Source organism: Arachis ipaensis, chromosome B10 (genome assembly GCF_000816755.2).
Source record: "Arachis ipaensis cultivar K30076 chromosome B10, Araip1.1, whole genome shotgun sequence".
NCBI classification, from domain to species: domain Eukaryota; kingdom Viridiplantae; phylum Streptophyta; class Magnoliopsida; order Fabales; family Fabaceae; genus Arachis; species Arachis ipaensis.
In genome coordinates this window covers 108,286,479-108,304,724 of record NC_029794.2, presented here as the reverse complement: position 1 = coordinate 108,304,724, position 18,246 = coordinate 108,286,479, and the positions used below count along the sequence as shown (strand labels likewise).

At 35.0% G+C, this 18,246-nt stretch overlaps 2 protein-coding genes and 2 long non-coding RNA genes across 8 annotated transcripts; 2 read left to right on the top strand and 2 right to left on the bottom strand.

The window, feature by feature from the left end:
- Positions 231 to 1,609, bottom strand: LOC107622352. 2 transcript variants are annotated; one of them, XR_002356717.1, is made up of 2 exons: positions 1,223 to 1,609; positions 231 to 769 (listed from the first exon to the last, which is right to left on the bottom strand). It is a non-coding gene; the product is annotated as an uncharacterized LOC107622352 (long non-coding RNA). The 2 variants fall into 2 exon arrangements; XR_001616184.2 differs by having other exon boundaries at positions 231 to 696; positions 1,223 to 1,599.
- LOC107622349 (transcription initiation factor TFIID subunit 4b) lies at positions 3,504 to 12,586 on the top strand. 2 transcript variants are annotated; one of them, XM_021114927.1, is made up of 17 exons: positions 3,504 to 3,861; positions 5,073 to 5,161; positions 5,700 to 5,727; positions 6,539 to 6,602; positions 6,692 to 6,788; positions 7,704 to 8,410; positions 8,575 to 8,682; positions 8,757 to 9,674; positions 10,208 to 10,317; positions 10,424 to 10,511; positions 10,612 to 10,747; positions 10,866 to 10,921; positions 10,999 to 11,055; positions 11,137 to 11,277; positions 11,333 to 11,415; positions 11,484 to 11,752; positions 12,089 to 12,586. In XM_021114927.1, exons 1-17 carry the CDS (start codon positions 3,779 to 3,781, stop codon positions 12,259 to 12,261), a joined length of 3,207 nt encoding a protein of 1,068 aa, XP_020970586.1. In that variant the 5' UTR covers positions 3,504 to 3,778; the 3' UTR covers positions 12,262 to 12,586. The 2 variants fall into 2 exon arrangements, with proteins under 2 accessions (XP_020970586.1, XP_020970587.1); XM_021114928.1 differs by having other exon boundaries at positions 3,506 to 3,861; positions 8,757 to 9,680; positions 10,202 to 10,317; positions 11,350 to 11,415; positions 11,494 to 11,752.
- On the bottom strand, positions 4,200 to 5,067 carry LOC110268553. Its single transcript, XR_002356718.1, has 2 exons — positions 4,485 to 5,067; positions 4,200 to 4,299 (listed from the first exon to the last, which is right to left on the bottom strand). It is a non-coding gene; the product is annotated as an uncharacterized LOC110268553 (long non-coding RNA).
- Positions 13,723 to 17,980, top strand: LOC107622351 (acyl-CoA-binding domain-containing protein 3-like). Of its 3 annotated transcripts, XM_016324220.2 has the most exons (6): positions 13,723 to 14,579; positions 14,813 to 15,065; positions 16,386 to 16,491; positions 16,598 to 16,699; positions 17,170 to 17,233; positions 17,831 to 17,980. In XM_016324220.2, the coding sequence occupies exons 1-4, from the start codon at positions 14,393 to 14,395 to the stop codon at positions 16,637 to 16,639; spliced, it is 588 nt and encodes a 195-aa protein (XP_016179706.1). In that variant the 5' UTR covers positions 13,723 to 14,392; the 3' UTR covers positions 16,640 to 16,699; positions 17,170 to 17,233; positions 17,831 to 17,980. The 3 variants fall into 3 exon arrangements, with proteins under 3 accessions (XP_016179706.1, XP_016179707.1, XP_020970589.1); XM_016324221.2 differs by lacking the exon at positions 13,723 to 14,579 and having other exon boundaries at positions 16,369 to 16,491; XM_021114930.1 differs by lacking the exon at positions 13,723 to 14,579 and having other exon boundaries at positions 16,333 to 16,491.

Here is an 18,246-nt window from a genome sequence, read left to right as displayed (position 1 = left end):
TAACTTATAAATAAGTTATTTTGTGTTTGGATTTTTAACTCTAAAAGTGCTTATTTTATAGAAATGTAATGAAAAATAAAAGCATTATGAGAAAAGTCATTTTTTTAATTTCTCTATAAACTCCAAAATAGCTTCTTAGAAAGTTGCAATTTAGTTTTGAAAATTGCACCAGACATTAATACTACTACCTTTTATAAGTCAAAAGTTAAAAAAAAAAGCTACTTCTAGAATTTCCAAACGGGCCTTACATGTTAAATTATAAATAGTTGTTTGGGATTAGGACTAAGAATCAGTGAACCAACAAGACCTAAACTAAAACTAAAACAGTTATAACTAAATTCAAAATACAATGTTTTCACAACCACAAATAATGAAGAACCAAAGTCAAAGAGAACACCTGAAAATTTGGGGACCTATTATACCATGCAACTTATATGCCATATGAGATATCTTCTTTCTTCCAAGTTCATCCATGTTCGCCAATATCAGATTCTTCAACTCAAGCAGAGACTTTTGATGATCAGTATCAACATTCATCAAAAAAAGGTCCCAACTTTGAAAGGTTGCACCACCTACAGTGTCTTTTATATTTCCATTGAGATGAACAAGTACAAACATGTCTGAACAAGCCATCTGTAACTCAAGATCTTTTCCAATTTTGGATGATTGTGTGTGGCTTGAATGAGGGAATGAGGCCTGCTTCAGATTTTATAATAATTTGATGAAGTAAATTCCAACCACAAACCCATGGAACTTTTACCTAACTGCCCTAATAGAAGAATGCAATTCGATCATTTCTACTAATTTTGCACAAAAAAGTTTTTTTTTTTTTTTTTAAATTCAATAATAACAATCTATTGAGTTGATGCACAACTTGTTTTACTAAAATACCTTTTATTATATATAATCCATAAAAAATATATTTTTTTGGCTATTTTCAAGACATGAACCAAGACCCCTTAGTTAAGTTATAAACAGGTTTCATCTCAACTAATTTCAAAATTTATTATTTTTCAAAAACGTGCCTATTGATATACTAGTAATAGCATGTCTAACATAGAGATATTTGATTAATACGCAAAAGAGCCTAAGTGTCACTGAGAAAATTCATCGAACACATAGAGAGCATAATACCCAGTTGCAAAACTCGAACCAGGTTGAGTGAAAATCAAAATGGGAAATGACAATAGCAACATGAATGGAGTGAGTAGTCGCAACTAACCTGTGTAAGTAATAATGTGAGGAACCGATGGAAACTTTCGAAGAGCTCAAATTCGCAGAAACCACAAAGAAGGAAGAAGCCACAGTGCTACACAAAGCTTCAAACCTAACTTCATAGCTAAGAAGGACACACACACACACTCTCTCTCTCTCTCCGATGAAGCTTTAATCTTGTTGGGATTGGAGCCTCATTTCGTTTCATCTTACAACGAAATGAGTTCGGTTTTTTCCGTACAGAGCTGTAAATTGGAGCCATTTCTTTGAACTTGTGTTGTTTAGGGCGCGCAATGAAAAACGATCAGCACCAAAGCAATAATAAGACCATTTTGTGGGACTTTTTTTGGTCACCCATTTTGTGGGCCTTATTTGCGATTCTTAGGCCTATGTTCTCATTCCAAAAGCCCAGTAGTAAAGAGCTAATAATCCAATATTATCGAAATATCAAGTTTTAACGAAAAAGCTATATTATGAGTTTTAGGAGATTAATACTTAAAAAAAACCTCACATATGAAACTAAACACCTTAAAAATAGTTTTGTAAGATTTTAAACTTTTTTATAAATAGCTAGCTTTTATAATCATTATATTTACTATTCTATATTTTTTTAAGATTTAGCTAATATAGGAGTAGTAAATAATTTTAAATATTTTTTTAATAAATACAAAACAAATGAATTAAAATTCTAAATTTTTGTATTTTTAATAAAAAATCGTACTCGTTAACACAAGAAAGAACCGAGAGAATCTGTTAAACTCGAAAAATATTATAAACTGATTAAACTCAACAAAAGAAGAAGGTCGATGCCATGCTTTTGCATCTTCTCTGTGTGAACGCCACTGTTCAATACTTCGCGTGTTTTGGTGTTGGTTCTTGTTGAAAGGAATTCTTCACTTCTCTCCTTTGATCCGTTTTCTCCTTTTTTCTGTTCTATTTTTTTCCTTTTTTATTCTTTTTCCTATTTTGGTCCGTTGTTATCTTACTCGTTGTAGCTAATACCCTATTTTATCATGGTTCTGAAAATCGGATCGAACCGGCCAATCAAACTGGTTCAACCAGGACCCGACAATAAAAACGGTCCAGTCCACTATTTATAACTGCGAGAGAGAAAATTGCTTGAAAACTGTTGAACCAGTCGATTGGACCGGATCGGTAGCTGACCGGTTCGAATAAAACGACATCGTTTTGTTTATTTGGAAAAAAAAAACAAGCAGAACCATTCATGAACCAAACCCCCCTCTCTTTCTTCCCCCAATCATTTGTGCACTCCCTAGAGACCTCTAAAGCAAAGCAAAACCCTAGCCCTTCATCGCCGCCGCCGTCCCCAGGTCCTCAGCGCTGCCGTTGCTTCCTCTTTCCCGTGTCGTTTTCATCTTCCTCTTCCCCAGGTAGCTCGGCACGTCGTTTTCATCTTCGCTGGCTTCTCGGCACGGAATCCAGGTTAGTGGCCCTGCTTTCATTCTTCGCCTCCGCTTCTTCCTTTTAATTTCTAAATGTTCGGTCTTCTTCTTCGTTTGAAGTTCTGAAATTGTTGTTCAATTTTTGTTCCATTTTTCTTGTAATGTTTTGTAAATTGTAATTGCCTGCTGCTGATGGATCTGTATTGTATTTGCTGGTTGCTAACGACTGTCAAATTTTTTTCAAATTTATTGATGGCTTGATGGCTCTGTTAGTCTGTTGCTTTCAATTCTTTGCTCTGTTACTGATGGCTCTATGACTCGATGACTCTGTTAGTTGATGATGGCTCTTAATTTTTTTGTTCAAATTTACTGATGGCTTTGTTTGTAGTTGCTGGTTTTGCTTTAGTGTTTTGGAATGTTTTATAATGTGCTAATGTTTGTAATTGCTGGTTTTGTTTGTAATTGATGGGTGAAGGTTTAGTGTTTTGTGATTATTGGTTAATGTTTTGGTTTAGTGTTCTCTCTTTTTCAGATTTTTCTTCAGACTGTATTTTTGCATGTTGCTAAATTGGTAATCAATAAATTTGTCTTTTTGCTCTAAATCGGAACTTTACTAAGATTTGTTAAATTTGTTGCTGTAACTTGAATTTGTTGCTGACCAGTCACAGAATCAAAACAGAATGCTCAGTCAGTGCTTGATTGATTGGCTTTGCTCACTGATTATATTTGATGTAATGCTTTGAAAATCGAACTGGACCGACCGGTCAAACCGGTCTGACTGCGAACCAATAACTTAGGCGGTTTGATTTATTAGCAAAAACCGTTGTTCTGGAAACCGGATACAAACCGCTGAACCGGCCGGTCAAATTGCACGTTTGGCTCCCTTCTCCAACTCCTTCCTTAGTAATCAGCAAAATGCCCTAGCCTCCACCAAAGAAAGCAAACCCTAGCCTCCACCAATCTTGTCGCCGTCTGTCGGAGTGAGAGACTGCTGCTGCCGCCTCCGTCGCACTCAAGAACTTCCGTCTTCGTGCTATCGGCGTTCGTTACTTCGCTCTCACCATCCCCTGTTCGCTCTCCATCCCCTTTTCGCTCTCATCAGTCGCCTGTTCGCCGTCGTCCGTTGCGCTCAACCGCTCTCCGTCGTCCGTCGAAGGTCAATGCTCACTGCTAGTGCTTGTTCTTCGTGTTTTTTTTATTGTCTGTTCAGAAACCAAACCCTCTTCATGCCTGTTCTTCGATGGTTAGTGATCGTCGTTTTTTAATACTCACTGTTGGTGTTTTGTTTTTCATTGATTGATGATTATTGATTAAGTGATGTGTTGCTGTTTTGTTTTTTTACTTTGTGCTCGAGTTAATTGGATGCTCTGTCAGTGCTTAGTGCTTGTTCTTGGTTGATTGGCTTTGCTCACTACTCTGGCTTGTTCTAGCCTATTCTTGATTAATTAACTCTGTTACTGGCTTATTGATTGATGCTAAATTGGTACAGATAAACTGTTACTGGCTTGTTCTTGGCTTTTTTGTCTGTTGTTAAATTTTGTTAAAGTTTCTTGATTTTGTGCTCATTACCTCATTCAGTGCTTTTTTTTTTTTTGTTAATCATTGTGCTGAGCTTGTTAATCATTGGCTTATTGATTGATGCTAAATTGGTACTGATAAACTGTTACTGGCTTGTTCTTGGCTTTTTTTTATCTGTTGTTAAATTTTGTTAAAGTTTCTTGATTTTGTGCTCATTACCTCATTTAGGACTTTTTTTTTGTTGTTAATCATTGTGCTGAGCTTGTTAAAATTGGGTTAAAAACTTTGTTAATCTTTGTTAAAGCATGTTAATTTTTGTGTTAACCTTGTGAAAACTATGTTAAAAACTTGATTGGCTTTGCTCACTACTCTGGCTTGTTCTAGCCTGTTCTTGATTAATGAACTCTGTTACTGGCTTATTGATTGATGCTAAATTGGTACTGATAAACTGTTATTGGCTTGTTCTTGCTTTTTTTCTGATGTTAGATTTTATTAAAGTTTCTTGATTTTGTGCTCATTACCTCACTCGGTGCTTTTTTTTGTTGTTAATCATTGTGCTGATCCCTGATCTTGTTAAAATTGGGTTAAAATTGATAATCTTTTGGAGTTTGATGTATAATAGGTTGATTTCAAGCTGAGATTTTCTTCTAACAATGATATTGACAACTGGAATAACTTAACAATTGGACTATTCATTTTAGAGAGGAAAAGCATCTACATAATTTTCATATTTTATTGATGAGCATTTGAGCTGTTTATATTTGAAACTTGTAAAACAAATGGAATGTTTTCTATAAAAACCACGAGTAATTTAATGTTCTTCTCACAGTTAGTTTTGCTTTGATTTCATTGAATACATGCATACACCTCAAGCTTGAATATGTTTTGAGCCATAGTATTAAAATGTTTTGAAATTTCTACTTGAAACTTTATTAGGGAGCAGCTCAAAGTTAGGAGTGGAGTAGCTTGCAGCATTGAAAACCATCAGCACAATGAACTGGTGATAGAGGCAGTCATAATAATAAGTAACATGCCAGTAGACATGTTCTGTAATTTTATATTATAGCAATACACATATTCTATAATTTTTATTGTGTTGATGATTTATTGATTGTTTTTTATTGTGTTGATGAGAGTTGTTCTATAATTTATTTATTATTTTATTTTAAAACGGTTTTTCCGATTGAATTACGGTTGGACCAGTGAACCAGTGAGTAAAACGGTTCGATGACCGGTCCGGTTCTCAGAACCTTGATTTGATGATAAATTTTTTAAATTGATAACTTTTAAATATTAAATTTGCACTGCCTATGTTACTGATTCACTGTTCTTTCAGTGCTTTTTGTTGTTAATCATTGTGATGAGCTTTGTTAAAATTTGCACTGCCTATATTACTGATTCACTATTCCTTCAGTGTTTTTGTTGTTGTTAATCATTGTGATGAGCTTTGTTAAAATTTGCACTGCCTATGTTACTGATTCACGGATTCATCCCTCTTGTCATCATCATCGGCATGAACTCCGAACCAAAATCCCAACTCTTTGGATAAAATTGTAACGAAAGCTGATTGGGACTTTTTCTTCTACTTAAGGTATGAATTAGAATGATGAGGCCAAGTTGTGAATGCACAAGTGTCAACGGACTATAATATATATTGAGTTTGTGACATTAGAAGGGTGTAATAATAACAATAATGGAGTCATGTTATTTGAATATTGAGGTTTAACATTTAAACTTTCAGCTTCTCAGCCCTGTTTGATTCTTCTTCTCAGGCAATTGAATCGAATCAACCTGGCCTTCCTTTTCTTTTTCTTTTAGTTGATTCTTAATTTTTCTAATATATGTAGCTTTCTGACTCAAGTGGATCAGATTATGTAGTTTTCTTGATTTGGGATATTTTCGGAGACGCATTAGAAGAGTTATTTTATTATTATGTTTGCTATAAAAATATTCACATGTTGTGTATGCTTGTTATTGTTTCGGTGTTTACATTTTCTTTCCAAGTCACTTGCTATGGTTGTTCTTTGAGTTAAGACTTTGTATGTGTGTGAGAACATGTGATAATGTTGAATGCTGTTGCATCTAATAGGAGTTCTTGGAGTACCCTCATCTTTGGTCCTTTGTAATTTATTTATTATTTTATTTTAAAACGGTTTTCCGGTTGAATCACCGGCTGGACCGGTTGAACCAATGAACCAGTGACTAAAGCGGTTTGATGACCGGTCCGGTTTTCAAAACATTGTATTTTACCATTAATTATCCCCATTCATTTTCCCCTTTGTTCCATTTTTCAACTGGGTACCTGCCCTACAGGTGTTTGATGAATTTACTCAGTGAAACATAAAAAGAGAGAGATTATACTGTATGTTCGAATAACTCTTAAACTTCTGTTGGGTAATCAGAGTTGGGATTGGAATTGCCATTGCCATGGATCCTTCTATTATGAAGCTCCTCGAAGATGACGAGGTTTTCCCCCCCCTTTTTCCTATGGTTTTCTTTTGTTATTTATTTGTTTGGGGTGTTACTGAACCACTATGTTTGAATGTGTACTTCAGGATGAAACAATGCATTCAGGGGTGGATGTTGAAGCCTTCCAAGCTGCACTAAACAGAGACATAGGAGGATCTGCTTCCACTTCTGGTTCAGACCCAGGTACCCCAACTATGCTTTTTAATTCCTAATGTTTTTCTGAGTTGAAATAGTTAAATTCTCTCTGGTTTGTTTGTTTTTGGTCGCTTGTTATGCCATTTGAATACACGGCTGCATAAACAGTGTTTAGACTTTAGATTATTGTTTATGAGCTTGTTTGGTCGAGATTTGGTCAGATTGCAATCAAAATAATTGATTTTGAAAGAGTTGTTTTATGATTGGGGATGGTGTTAGAAAAGTGAGTTTGGATTAATTATTCTGAGCGATAAAAGGAAAATCTATTATACGGATATAAATGTTTGACTATACTCTAGTGTTCATAAATGGGAAGGAACTACACAAATCCTTTAAAATCTGGCTGTAATGTAAGTGCTGTAATTTATCTAAGGGACAATGTACCCCCTAGCCAAAATGATTATTATATATTTTATCAGGTATTTTTCCTCAAGGTGTTCTTTCTGATTTTTGGTATCTAGAAACAATAGTAGAGGCACCACATTTAAAAGATCTCTTGAAGCAGAGATCAAGGAATGCAGTTGAACAAACTAAAAAGTTTCATCAACACAGTGGTAGAGGACAACATCTTTGAGAACTTAGATGATCTTACTTATTTAGTAGAATACAATCAAATAAATGTAGCACAATGACCTCTAACTTTAAGTATCAAATTTGACCAGTAGAGGTTACAAAGCTTTGGTTGATATTTTCGCAAATGAAATATATTTTTCTAAATGAATTTCTGTACTAATATCAAATTATCCTGATGTATTTTCTACAGCATAATATCTGTGTTTTCAGATGTTAGTTTTCTTGTTTGTTTTTATTTTCCTTCTAATTGATTGTTGAGTCGTGTGATTTTTTATATTTGCTTGGTAATTTATGAATTGCACATGCTTTGTGCTTCTATACTCTCTGCAGTTTTGTCTCAAGGAAGCAACAATACATTGACTCAGTCAATGCCACATTGGCCAACTCCTAGCCATGAAAACCAAACCCAAGTTCAAAATCAAGAGCCTGAAACTGCACAGCAACGAGAGCAGCCTTCATCTGAGGTGGAGCAAAAGCAACATGGATCTCTTGCTGAACAAGTACAGCATGTTGCTTCCCAGGACGTAAATAATCCTCCTTTACCACAGCATGTTGCTTCCTTGGACGTAAATAATCCTCCTCTACCACAGCATGTTGGTTCTCAGAGTGTAAATAATCCTCCTTTGCCACAGCATGTTGGTTCCCAGAATGTAAATAATCCTCCTTTGCCACAGCATGTTGCTTCTCAGAATGTAAGTAATCCTGCTTTATCACAAAAGCAGACTCAAGATGAAGGTCATCAACCACAGCCTGTACAAGCTTCTCTTCAAAATTCTCAGACAGTTGGAATTCAAAATTTGGGAAAAGATCCTGCTCCTAATAATGAGGTAGCCAAAACACTTAATCCCAGCAGCGAATCTCAGCAGTATGCAAAGTTGCAGCAAATAAGTAATCAACAGGCTACAGTCAATGAGCAGCCAGGAGGCCAAATTAATCGTCAAAAACAGGTACCATTTGGCATGTTGCTACCTATCTTGATACCTCAACTTCCCAAAGACCGAGCCATGCAACTTCAAACTCTATTTAGTAAATTGAAGGTGGGTTTCTCAAAATAATCTCACTACCTGGTCCTTTGGTAGTGGGAACCTTGTCTCTTTTCTTTGCTAAAGTCAGTTTTGTATTGATAGGATATGATCAACTTAGGAATAGATATCCCATGCTACTCACTTTCTGTTTTGTGAATTTATTGTTTGTGTTATAGAAAGACGAAATAGCAAAAGACAGTTTTGTACGGCTTATGAAAGGTATTGTAGGGGACCAGATGCTTAAATTAGCATGGTCAAAAGTACAAGCTCAGCTACAAGCACAGGTAGGTTGAGAACAAGTTTAATATATATATATCAACATCATGCTAAGATTCATTCTTCTTTTCTACTGTTATAGACGAGACCCAACCAAGGACCTGTGGGGCAGCAGCAACCTGTTCGGATGCCCACTGTTGGCTTAGGTGCAAGACAATTAAATGATCCCCATGCTTTAGCTCAGCTTCATCAGAGAAGTATGAATGCAGCTGCAGACCAATCTCGTATGACTTCTTCAGCTGTCCAAACTATGGAGAACAATGCTAGAAAATCTCAGGAATTGGATGCTAGAATGGAAACTCAGGATTTGCAACCGAGCCAATTGTCATCTTCCAATTCCATCACTGTTAGTCAGGAAGCAGAAAGATTATCTGTTCACGTACACGGGCTTAATAAGCAGCCGCAGCCTCAGCATCTACATTTCCCATCAGCATATGGCAGTAGTGGTGGTAATTATAGGCCTTTTTCAGGGCCAGCTAGTAGTTCTGCTTCATCTATCAGACCACCACCACATGTGTCACATATGAGTCAAATTCCACATCAAAGCACTGGTCCCAATCACTTAGGTGGGGCAACACACGGCTTCATTGGTATGCCAAAACTTGAACAGCAGAACTCTTTGAATGATCCCAAGAGTCTGCCGGGTGGCTCTGTTGCTCTATTAAACAATTCGGCATCCCAGCAAACTCCAAATGCATGGCAACCACCATCAAACAAAGATCAAAATTCAGGCTTCTTGTCATCTGGTTCTTATGTCAAAAAGGAACCTAGCGACATGCCTACTGAGCAGCAACATAGGCAGAATATTTCTAAAATCCATGGACTGCCATCGGCTAATTTTGCACAAATCGAACAGGCAAGTGCCAATCAAGGAACTATGAAGGATGAGTTCTCAAGGGGCCTTCCAGTATCCACAAGTATGGCACCTACATCTACTGGCTTGACATCACTCAATTCTGCTTCTCCTTCTGGAATGGCCCAACTAGATCCTAGTGTCTCAGTAAGTTTGCAAGTGATATATTTGATCTTGTCTAATATAGTGGCTAAAGTATTGTGGATCAAATATTGTCCAAATGTGATTGTCTTGATACATGGTATGCACCTGTCGTACAGTACCGATGTTTATATTAGATGTATATATACAAAATATTTGTTCTTTTATAGATGCATATTCAAGAGTTAAATTGTCTATAGCTTATGATTTATTTTCTGTCCTTATAACTTTATGAATCTTGTAATTCAGTTTTAAGAAACAAGCATTTTTTTTTATTTCTCCTTCCTCTTTTATTTTTTTATTTTCTGTCCTTTCTGTTTTTTGTTTTTGGTGGCATAGACCACAATGCTTTTAGTTTGGATTAGTATGCTGCAAACTTTGTTATTTTCATTAATTCCGTGCTAGGAGTAGTGCTTTGAAACATTTTGATTATTTTACCCTATGCATTTATTGAGATGCCTCTCATGCTATTTATGTATTTAAGTTGCAGTGAAGAATAACAAGCATTTATTGAGATGCCTCTCATGCTATTTACCCAGGTGCCATCAAACACTTCTGGAATTACCGTGAGGGCACCTGTGAAAAAGCCTTCTGTTGGCCAGAAGAAACCACTTGAAGCACTTGGTTCCTCACCTCCTCCTCCTCCAAGGTGATCTGTCTTATTTGGCTGCAACATGCTTCACTCTTGGAGTTGTTCTTTCTTTTCTAAGTTCTAACTCATTTTGATGCATGCATCTTGTGCTCATATCCTCCAGTAAGAAGCAAAAGGGATCTGGGGGATCCGTTGAACAAAGCATTGACCAGCTTAATGATGTCACTGCTGTTAGTGGAGTCGATTTGAGGGTAAAATTCTCTGTTATGTTGAACTAAGCTTTATAGCTCAATAATAAGGGATGTCTACTCTCATTTCAAAATCTAAGGCCATTTTTTGCATCTTTTACAGGAAGAGGAAGAGCAGTTATTTTCAGGCCCCAAGGAGGACAGTCGGGTTTTAGAAGCAACTCGAAGAGCTGTGCAAGAAGAGGAGGAAAGGCTGATTTTGCAGAAAATTCCACTCCAGAAAAAAATGTTTGAGATTAGTAAGTGTCTTTTTCATATGTTATCTCCATATATTTTAATTTTTCCTTTTGAGCTTATCTGGATACAAACTAGCCACACCAGGCCTTACAGACAGTTGTTTTGTGTTATTACTGTCAGTGTTTAAGTATGGCTTGAAGGGGGTGAGCAATGATGTGGAGAGATGCTTGTCACTGGTGAGATTCAACCAAGATTTCAATTTTCATAACAGTAGGTTTGCATGTAATCTTACTTATTCAAACTATGTTTTCAGTGTGTGGAGGAAAGAATGCGTGGACTGATAAGTAACCTGATTAGAATGTCAAAACAGGTTAGTTGTTCTCTACCTGCTTGCAGGAATATTCTCTCATAATTCAATAGAATTTCTTACTTTCAAGAATTTTCCTACTAGCGGGTTGATTTTGAGAAGACAAGACATTGGACTGTTGTCACCTCAGATGTTCAGCAGCAAATCATGACAATAAATAGGAAAGTAAGAGAGGAGTGGGAGAAAAGACAGGCAGAAGCAGAGAAGCTTCGGAAACAAAATGACGTGAGTATTTTGCACTTATCAGCATTTGAAACCTGTGCCTATTTCTTAATTTCAGTCCATTTTAAAATATAGGTTGATGGTAATGCTGGAGCTGATGGTGACAAGGACAAGGACGAGGGTCGTAATAAATCATCAAAGGTTTTTTTTTTATCCCATTCTTATATTTCTCCATTATTTACATGGAAACTCTTTTCATTAATATTTAGTAAGCTGCAGGTGAACAAGGAAGAGGATGACAAGATGAGGACAAATGCAGCAAATGTTGCTGCCCGTGCTGCTGTTGGGGGAGACGACATGCTCTCAAAATGGCAACTTATGGCCGAGCAAGCCAGGCAGAAACGTGAAGGCATGAGGGACACATCATCTGGTTCTCAACCAGCTAAAGATGTAAGTTGCAAATCTTCAGCATCTGGAAAAAGTACCAAGGATAATCACGAAGGGGATAAAAAAGGTTCTACTAATTTTGTAACTTCAGGTGAGTTTTCTTTTAAGCTGTTTCTTTCGGTCACTTCAGTTGTCAAATAATTCAACCTCTAGATGGATGTAAACTTTATATCTATAGTATTCAGTATTCACCAAACTGACATCCATAAAACTATATCTTAAGTTGTGGATGAAAATGCGGCTTTGTTGTTGGATTGAACTCTAATAGAATTATATTATCTTGCATGGAATGTGATAACTAATCTTGTTTGATAGTCCATTAATTTTGTGGTTGAAATTGTTGTAACAAACATTATTGTTGTTTGATTGTTTGTCCTACATTATTTTTAAATAATTCTGTTTTCGCTCTATTGACTCTTCCAAACAGGGGCTATCAGAAAACATGGGAGAAATAATTCCCTTGTGACTCAAACTAAGATTGCCCGAAGCATCTCTGTCAAGGATGTAATTGCTGTGCTCGAAATAGAGCCACAGATGTCGAAATCGTCGCTCATTCATTGCTTGTACGAGAAGATTCATTCTGATGCTCAACCTGAGTGAAGTAGAATTACAGACTTGAATTTTTACCACTGATTTTCTTATCATGCTTACCAGCAAAAATCAAAAGTTCTCCTCAAACATGTGTATTATTAACTGAGTTCAATCCATATAGCCAGGATAGTTTACCAGTTAATTTTGATTTTCTCTTATTTAATTTTGCATATTTATCAGTGCTAATTTGGATTTTAGAGCAGTTAAACATAAGTTTGGCATCCATCCTCTTGGCATGGTCTCTGGGAAAAGAATGTTAAAAGAAAAATATATTTTGGTTTGGAGTTATAGTATTTTGATATATGAAGTAATTTATGTGTGTTTATTTTAAAAATGAGTTTGTCAATATCTATCCTTAATATATAAAACTAGATGAATAAGTTTATTCACATTATTTTTAAGACATCTGCAACATCGCTTATTTGACAAAATTTTAAAATCAACCACTCAATTTTTGCCAAATTAACTATTATTTTTAAATCAGCAAAAAAAATAAAATATACAAAAAAATATACAAATAATAAAAATATATGTAAATTAGGCTACAAAATTATCAACGATAATAATTAGTAATTAATAGTGTCTACCTACAAAATTGAATGGAACTCATAAAAAGACCAGGTGAACTCCACATTTCACACAATGACTCGATCTATCTATTCTTAATATATAAAAGTAGATACATAAGTTTATCTACATTACTTTTAAGCTATTTTTCTTCTTCTATTAACGTCATGTCACTTACTTGACAAAATTTTAAAATCAACCATTCAATTTTTGCCAAATCATCTATTATTTCCAAATCAATGAAAAAAATAAAATATACAAAAAATAATATAATAATTACCAATGCCAATAATTAGAAATTAATAGTGTCTAACCAAATTTGTAACTTACAAAGACATTAAATCCATATTTCTATATTTATTATATCTTACTATTATAAACAATACAATAAATTTATAATTCTAATAATTAATTTATTAATTTTTATAAATAATTTATTAAATGTGATAAACATCCATATTACAAATGTCTTAATAATCTATTAATCATAATAAATTTTACGTTACAAATATTTAAATTTCATACTATTTGAACTACTTATATAAATCTTTTATCATTATTTCTTTAAATAACATCAAATTTAATACAAAAAATTATTTTTGCACTTCACAACATCTCAAATTAGTTTAACATAATAAAAATTAGTTATAATTAATATTATTTTAAGTCTTATTATTTAATTTAGTTGGACTTGAATCATTAAAAAAATTTAAGTGTGTAGTATTATGCTACTTATTTTAACTAATTTCGAATTCGTTATCGCCACACATTGTACCAGAATATATTAATACACTAGTTATAGTAAAAACAATATCATTAATGAAAACAACATCAAAGTGAAAATAAATAAATAAATAAATAAAAATGTATGATTATTAGAAGGGGGAAGACAAAGGCAAAGCATAAAGTTGAAAAAAACCGCAGAATGTGCTTTTCTCTGCTCATCAAATTATCCTTTTCCTCTCTTCCTTCACCGCTTTTCTTCCTTTCTTCTTCTTCTTCTTCTTCCAAACATTCTCTCTCTAATCACACTTTCTTATTCTAATCCCTATTCTTAACCTCTTACTTCTCCATTATCATCGATCAAAATTCAGCGTAAACTTGTTCGTTTGTTAGTTAGTTAGTTATGGAGCTTGTAACTGCAAGCGATCTTTTTGTAACTGATTCCTTAGCGCTGCTTCTCTCTCTTCTTGTTGCCAAGCTTGTTTCCATGGCCATGGCTTCTGATCCTAACACTCGCAATTCACATCATCAACAACAACAAGAAACCCTTGTGACTCTGCAGCAGGAACGGTTAACGGTTCGCAAGCCTCATAGTGAGAGAAAGGTGGAGTTTCTGAGTCCAATTCAGATTTCGACGAATGTCGAAACAGCTCGGAACAGGGAAGAAGAGTCTAAGATTGAAAGTGAGTCCAGAGTTGTTGATTTTGACGTTGAAGCCTTATAAACCATTGCTGAGTTGAGCGAGGAACACGTGGCGTTGGCGGAGGCGGCAGAAGTAGAAGAAGGAGAGGTCATTGAGACCAATGGAGACAGTGAAGAATTTGATCCTCGTGAAGCAGTTGAGGATTCTATGGAACAGAGGAAAACAGAACCAGTGGAGGATTTTGAAGAACAGAAAGAAACAGAACCTGTGAAAGATTCTGAAGAGCAAATAGAAACAGAGGATTGTGAGGAGCAGAGAGAAGAAGAATGCTTGCAAGTTTGTGAAGAACAGAGAGAAACAGAGTGTTGTGAAGAACAGAAAGATTGTTCCGAAGATTGTGAGATTATGCAGCAGTGATGTGTGACTAGAGAATTAGAGAATAGAGAATCAAAGAGTAGAGAGAAAATGTAATTGATTCTTGTTATCACTTTTAGTAACCAAGAGTGTTATATATATAGATACATCAGAGGGTTATATTACAAGAACTAAGTTCAAGAAAGGTGAGGCCCTAACTACTCCTTGATTGCATCAGTTTTAGGCCCTATATTATTGGTACTCTTCACAAAGATTGTGAAGAACAGAGGAAAACAGAGGGAATCACGGTCGAACCGTTCGATGATGATGATGGTTGGGAAGGGATTGAAAGGAGTGAATTGGAGAAGGAGTTCATATCGGCTTCCGAATTCGTGGTTGGTGGAGGTGGTAATGGTTTAGGAAGGGATGTGCTAATGGAGTTGTATGGTCTTCACAAAGTTGCAACAGAGGGTCCTTGTCATGAACCTCAACCAATGCCTCTCAAGCTCAATGCACGTGCAAAGTGGTATCAATTTTAATTTAATAAAATACTTTCTCCCCAACTATTGCGCTTGTTTGGAATGTACGAGTGTTTGGTTGGTTTGTTAGTTAGATTTGCCTAACTTGCATTGCCTTGCTTTTTTTGGTTACTCCATGTGGGATGATTTTGTTTTGCTTTTAATTAGAATTGCATTTGCAAAGTGTATACTGTCCTTCTCTAAAATGGATCATTTCATAAATGTGTTGGCTTTATTTAGATGGGGATCTAAGCAATTTTTAGAAGTTTACATGACACCTTCATCCACTATTATTTTTGAATAAGCGCATTAGCACTTGATTCAAGAAGTGACATAATAAGGTTATAGGTTGGAATCCGTGGGTGAGGTTAGAAAATGTTATTGGCTTAATCATAGCTGCTTAACTTAGTAGAATGTCCCCCTTAAAATTTCTTTAGGTACAATCTCCTTTAGCCTTTTAAGGGTTAAGTAGTGCTGTTGTAAGAAAGTAATCAACTGGGGGAGTGAACCAAAATTGGGCAATTTATAAGGGAATATCTAAAAGTGACTCCTAGATTATACAAGAGAAAATAAAGTTGTTTCACAGGATTTGGCTCGTTCGAGAATAAAGTGCAGCTCCTGAACCCCAGTTTTAGATTATATGAGTAGTTATAAATGTATTTTTTTTTTTTTATCTTATTAAATCAGAAAACTCTTTTTTGAATAAGCGCATTAGCACTTGATTCAAGAAGTGACATAATAAGGTTATAGGTTGGAATCCGTGGGTGAGGTTAGAAAATGTTATTGGCTTAATCATAGCTGCTTAACTTAGTAGAATGTCCCCCTTAAAATTTCTTTAGGTACAATCTCCTTTAGCCTTTTAAGGGTTAAGTAGTGCTGTTGTAAGAAAGTAATCAACTGGGGGAGTGAACCAAAATTGGGCAATTTATAAGGGAATATCTAAAAGTGACTCCTAGATTATACAAGAGGAAATAAAGTTGTTTCACAGGATTTGGCTCGTTCGAGAATAAAGTGCAGCTCCTGAACCCCAGTTTTAGATTATATGAGTAGTTATAAATGTAGTTTTTTTTTTTTATCTTATTAAATCAGAAAACTCTTGATTTTCTCATCCATGATTCAAATAGTATAATTTATCTCTAGAGCACACCATGAATTTAGCGGAGCCAAATCCATGTTTAGAGCACTCAAGCCGGGCGAATGAACATAAACTGAACACGTAAAAGGCCGTGCTGTACAAGTTACACGGCGTAGCTTGATTGCTAGTTATAATAACAGGGTTGAGAGCTGCTTTGTATGAGTAATCGAAAGTAGTGATTACATTGTGCAAGGAATGCTTGGCAAAAGCTGGGAAACATGACTCCGGATGCTGCAATGGAGAAGTATATCAGCGTTCTTTCGGATAAAGCTATCAGGTGGATCAAAGATACTTCGGATGTGAGTTTGTGACTTTGTGCTGTTAAAGCAAATTTTTCTTAAGAGTTATCTTTAGTGAAGTGACATCATGAACAATAGAGAACTTGATGCTAACTATTTATAACAGGGAACGATTGAACTTGAACCAAAAGGGTCAGAGGTTTTTTGAGTTTGATGTTCCTGAATCGAGCACATCTTTGTCTCATCCACAAATGACCATAAATGAAAGGTACTCAATAGTATACAGTCCATTTATACAGTGTCAACAAAAGATGCTTAATTTCTAAATACTTTGGTTATCACACTAACATCCAATCAAGTGGTGCCACCTAAACAAAAATGGTTTCTTTTGAGGTAGCAGAAGTCAGATGTTTTTGTCTATATGGTTGCATTCGATTGGATTTCATACCAATGTAGAAGAGTTTTTTAAAGAAGTCTTGAAATGAAAAAGGAAAAAGAAAGCTCAAATTGATCCTCGAAAGATATGAGATGTCAAATTAGTTCTACACTTTCGGATTGAGTTAGTCCTTCTTTGATAAAATAACCATCAATTTACGATCAAAATCATGTTCGGTTATAAGTTGGAGAAAGAGAACTAGATGTTTATTGTAAACATTGATGAACTAAATTGATGGCCAAATCTTAGGAGGACTATATTACTATTGTCTATACCTCTAATTAGAGTATGTGTTATTACAGGGAACTTGAACAAGAATCTGGTGCCCAAGATCATAGCATACCTGCAGACACAGAGAAGAACAATGTAAGTTTGTAAAATCATTAGATATTAACTTATTTCGAAAGATATTATTTAATGATTGAATCCTAATTAAGATCCCTGGTGTTGTTGTTCAGTCTTAATAAGTAGCTAAGCTAAGAGATTGCACTATAGAAAAGCATGCTATGAAATTGTTATAAAGAACTTTAACATTGGGAAACATATCATTAAATCTTGTAAATTTGGGATTGTTCTCTAGAGCAATCATTCTACCTTTGTTTGATTTAGTTATATCAGTTTCCAACTCTTCTAACATTCCTTGATATGAAATTATGTGACACTCGGTATCTTTGTATTTTATAAAATGTATTTTATAAACATAACCTTGGGAAAAATCAAAGTTATCCAATGAAAATTTATATCTATTGGACTACTAACGCTCTCAATCTTCATAACTAAATTAAAAACATCAACATAAGACAAAGCAGTTATGTCTGCATTTGAAAATAAATTTGATGTTCCTGTTTAAGAATTTTCCATTCTATATCAATCATCTTTTTGCCTGATTTCATGCATGGATTTATTTTAGCAACTAGAATTCTTAAGTATATATACAAGCTAGCTTAGCATGGAAATTTTCAGGTTAAGAAATGATGGCACCTTTCTGCTCAAATCTCATGCCACATGGCATTTTCCAACATTTATCTCTGCAACACGAAGACTGATTCCAAGATTGGAAGTTTGTTTTGAAGTGATGCAAGATTCTTGGGGTGTTTGCTTTCTCATTTGTTCGTTAAGGCGTGTGCTGAAAATGAAGTATTGTTATATTGGAAGTGTTAATACACATTGTAAATAAATAAATGCATGTATATATGAATTAGTAGTATATACTATATCATCTCTGTGCTGTGGCAATTACACGTAAATAGTATGCTTCTTATTGCAACAACTAAGGTTGTCCAATTCAGTTTAATTTAATTAAGGTGCCTATTCCTATTCTACCTTTATTTCAAATTTTCATTAATTAATGTGAAATATCCAGCTTCAAAACAAGTGTT

Coding starts and splice junctions, on each gene's coding strand:
- LOC107622349 (XM_021114927.1), top strand. CDS start 3,779: ATGCTCACTGCTAGTGCTTGTTCTTCGTGTTTTTTTTATTGTCTGTTC. Junction 6,789..7,703: donor CACTTCTGGTTCAGACCCAG/GTACCCCAACTA, acceptor TACTCTCTGCAG/TTTTGTCTCAAGGAAGCAAC. Junction 8,411..8,574: donor CTCTATTTAGTAAATTGAAG/GTGGGTTTCTCA, acceptor TTTGTGTTATAG/AAAGACGAAATAGCAAAAGA.
- LOC107622351 (XM_016324220.2), top strand. CDS start 14,393: ATGGAACAGAGGAAAACAGAACCAGTGGAGGATTTTGAAGAACAGAAA. Junction 15,066..16,385: donor CTCAATGCACGTGCAAAGTG/GTATCAATTTTA, acceptor ACATTGTGCAAG/GAATGCTTGGCAAAAGCTGG. Junction 16,492..16,597: donor GGATCAAAGATACTTCGGAT/GTGAGTTTGTGA, acceptor TATTTATAACAG/GGAACGATTGAACTTGAACC.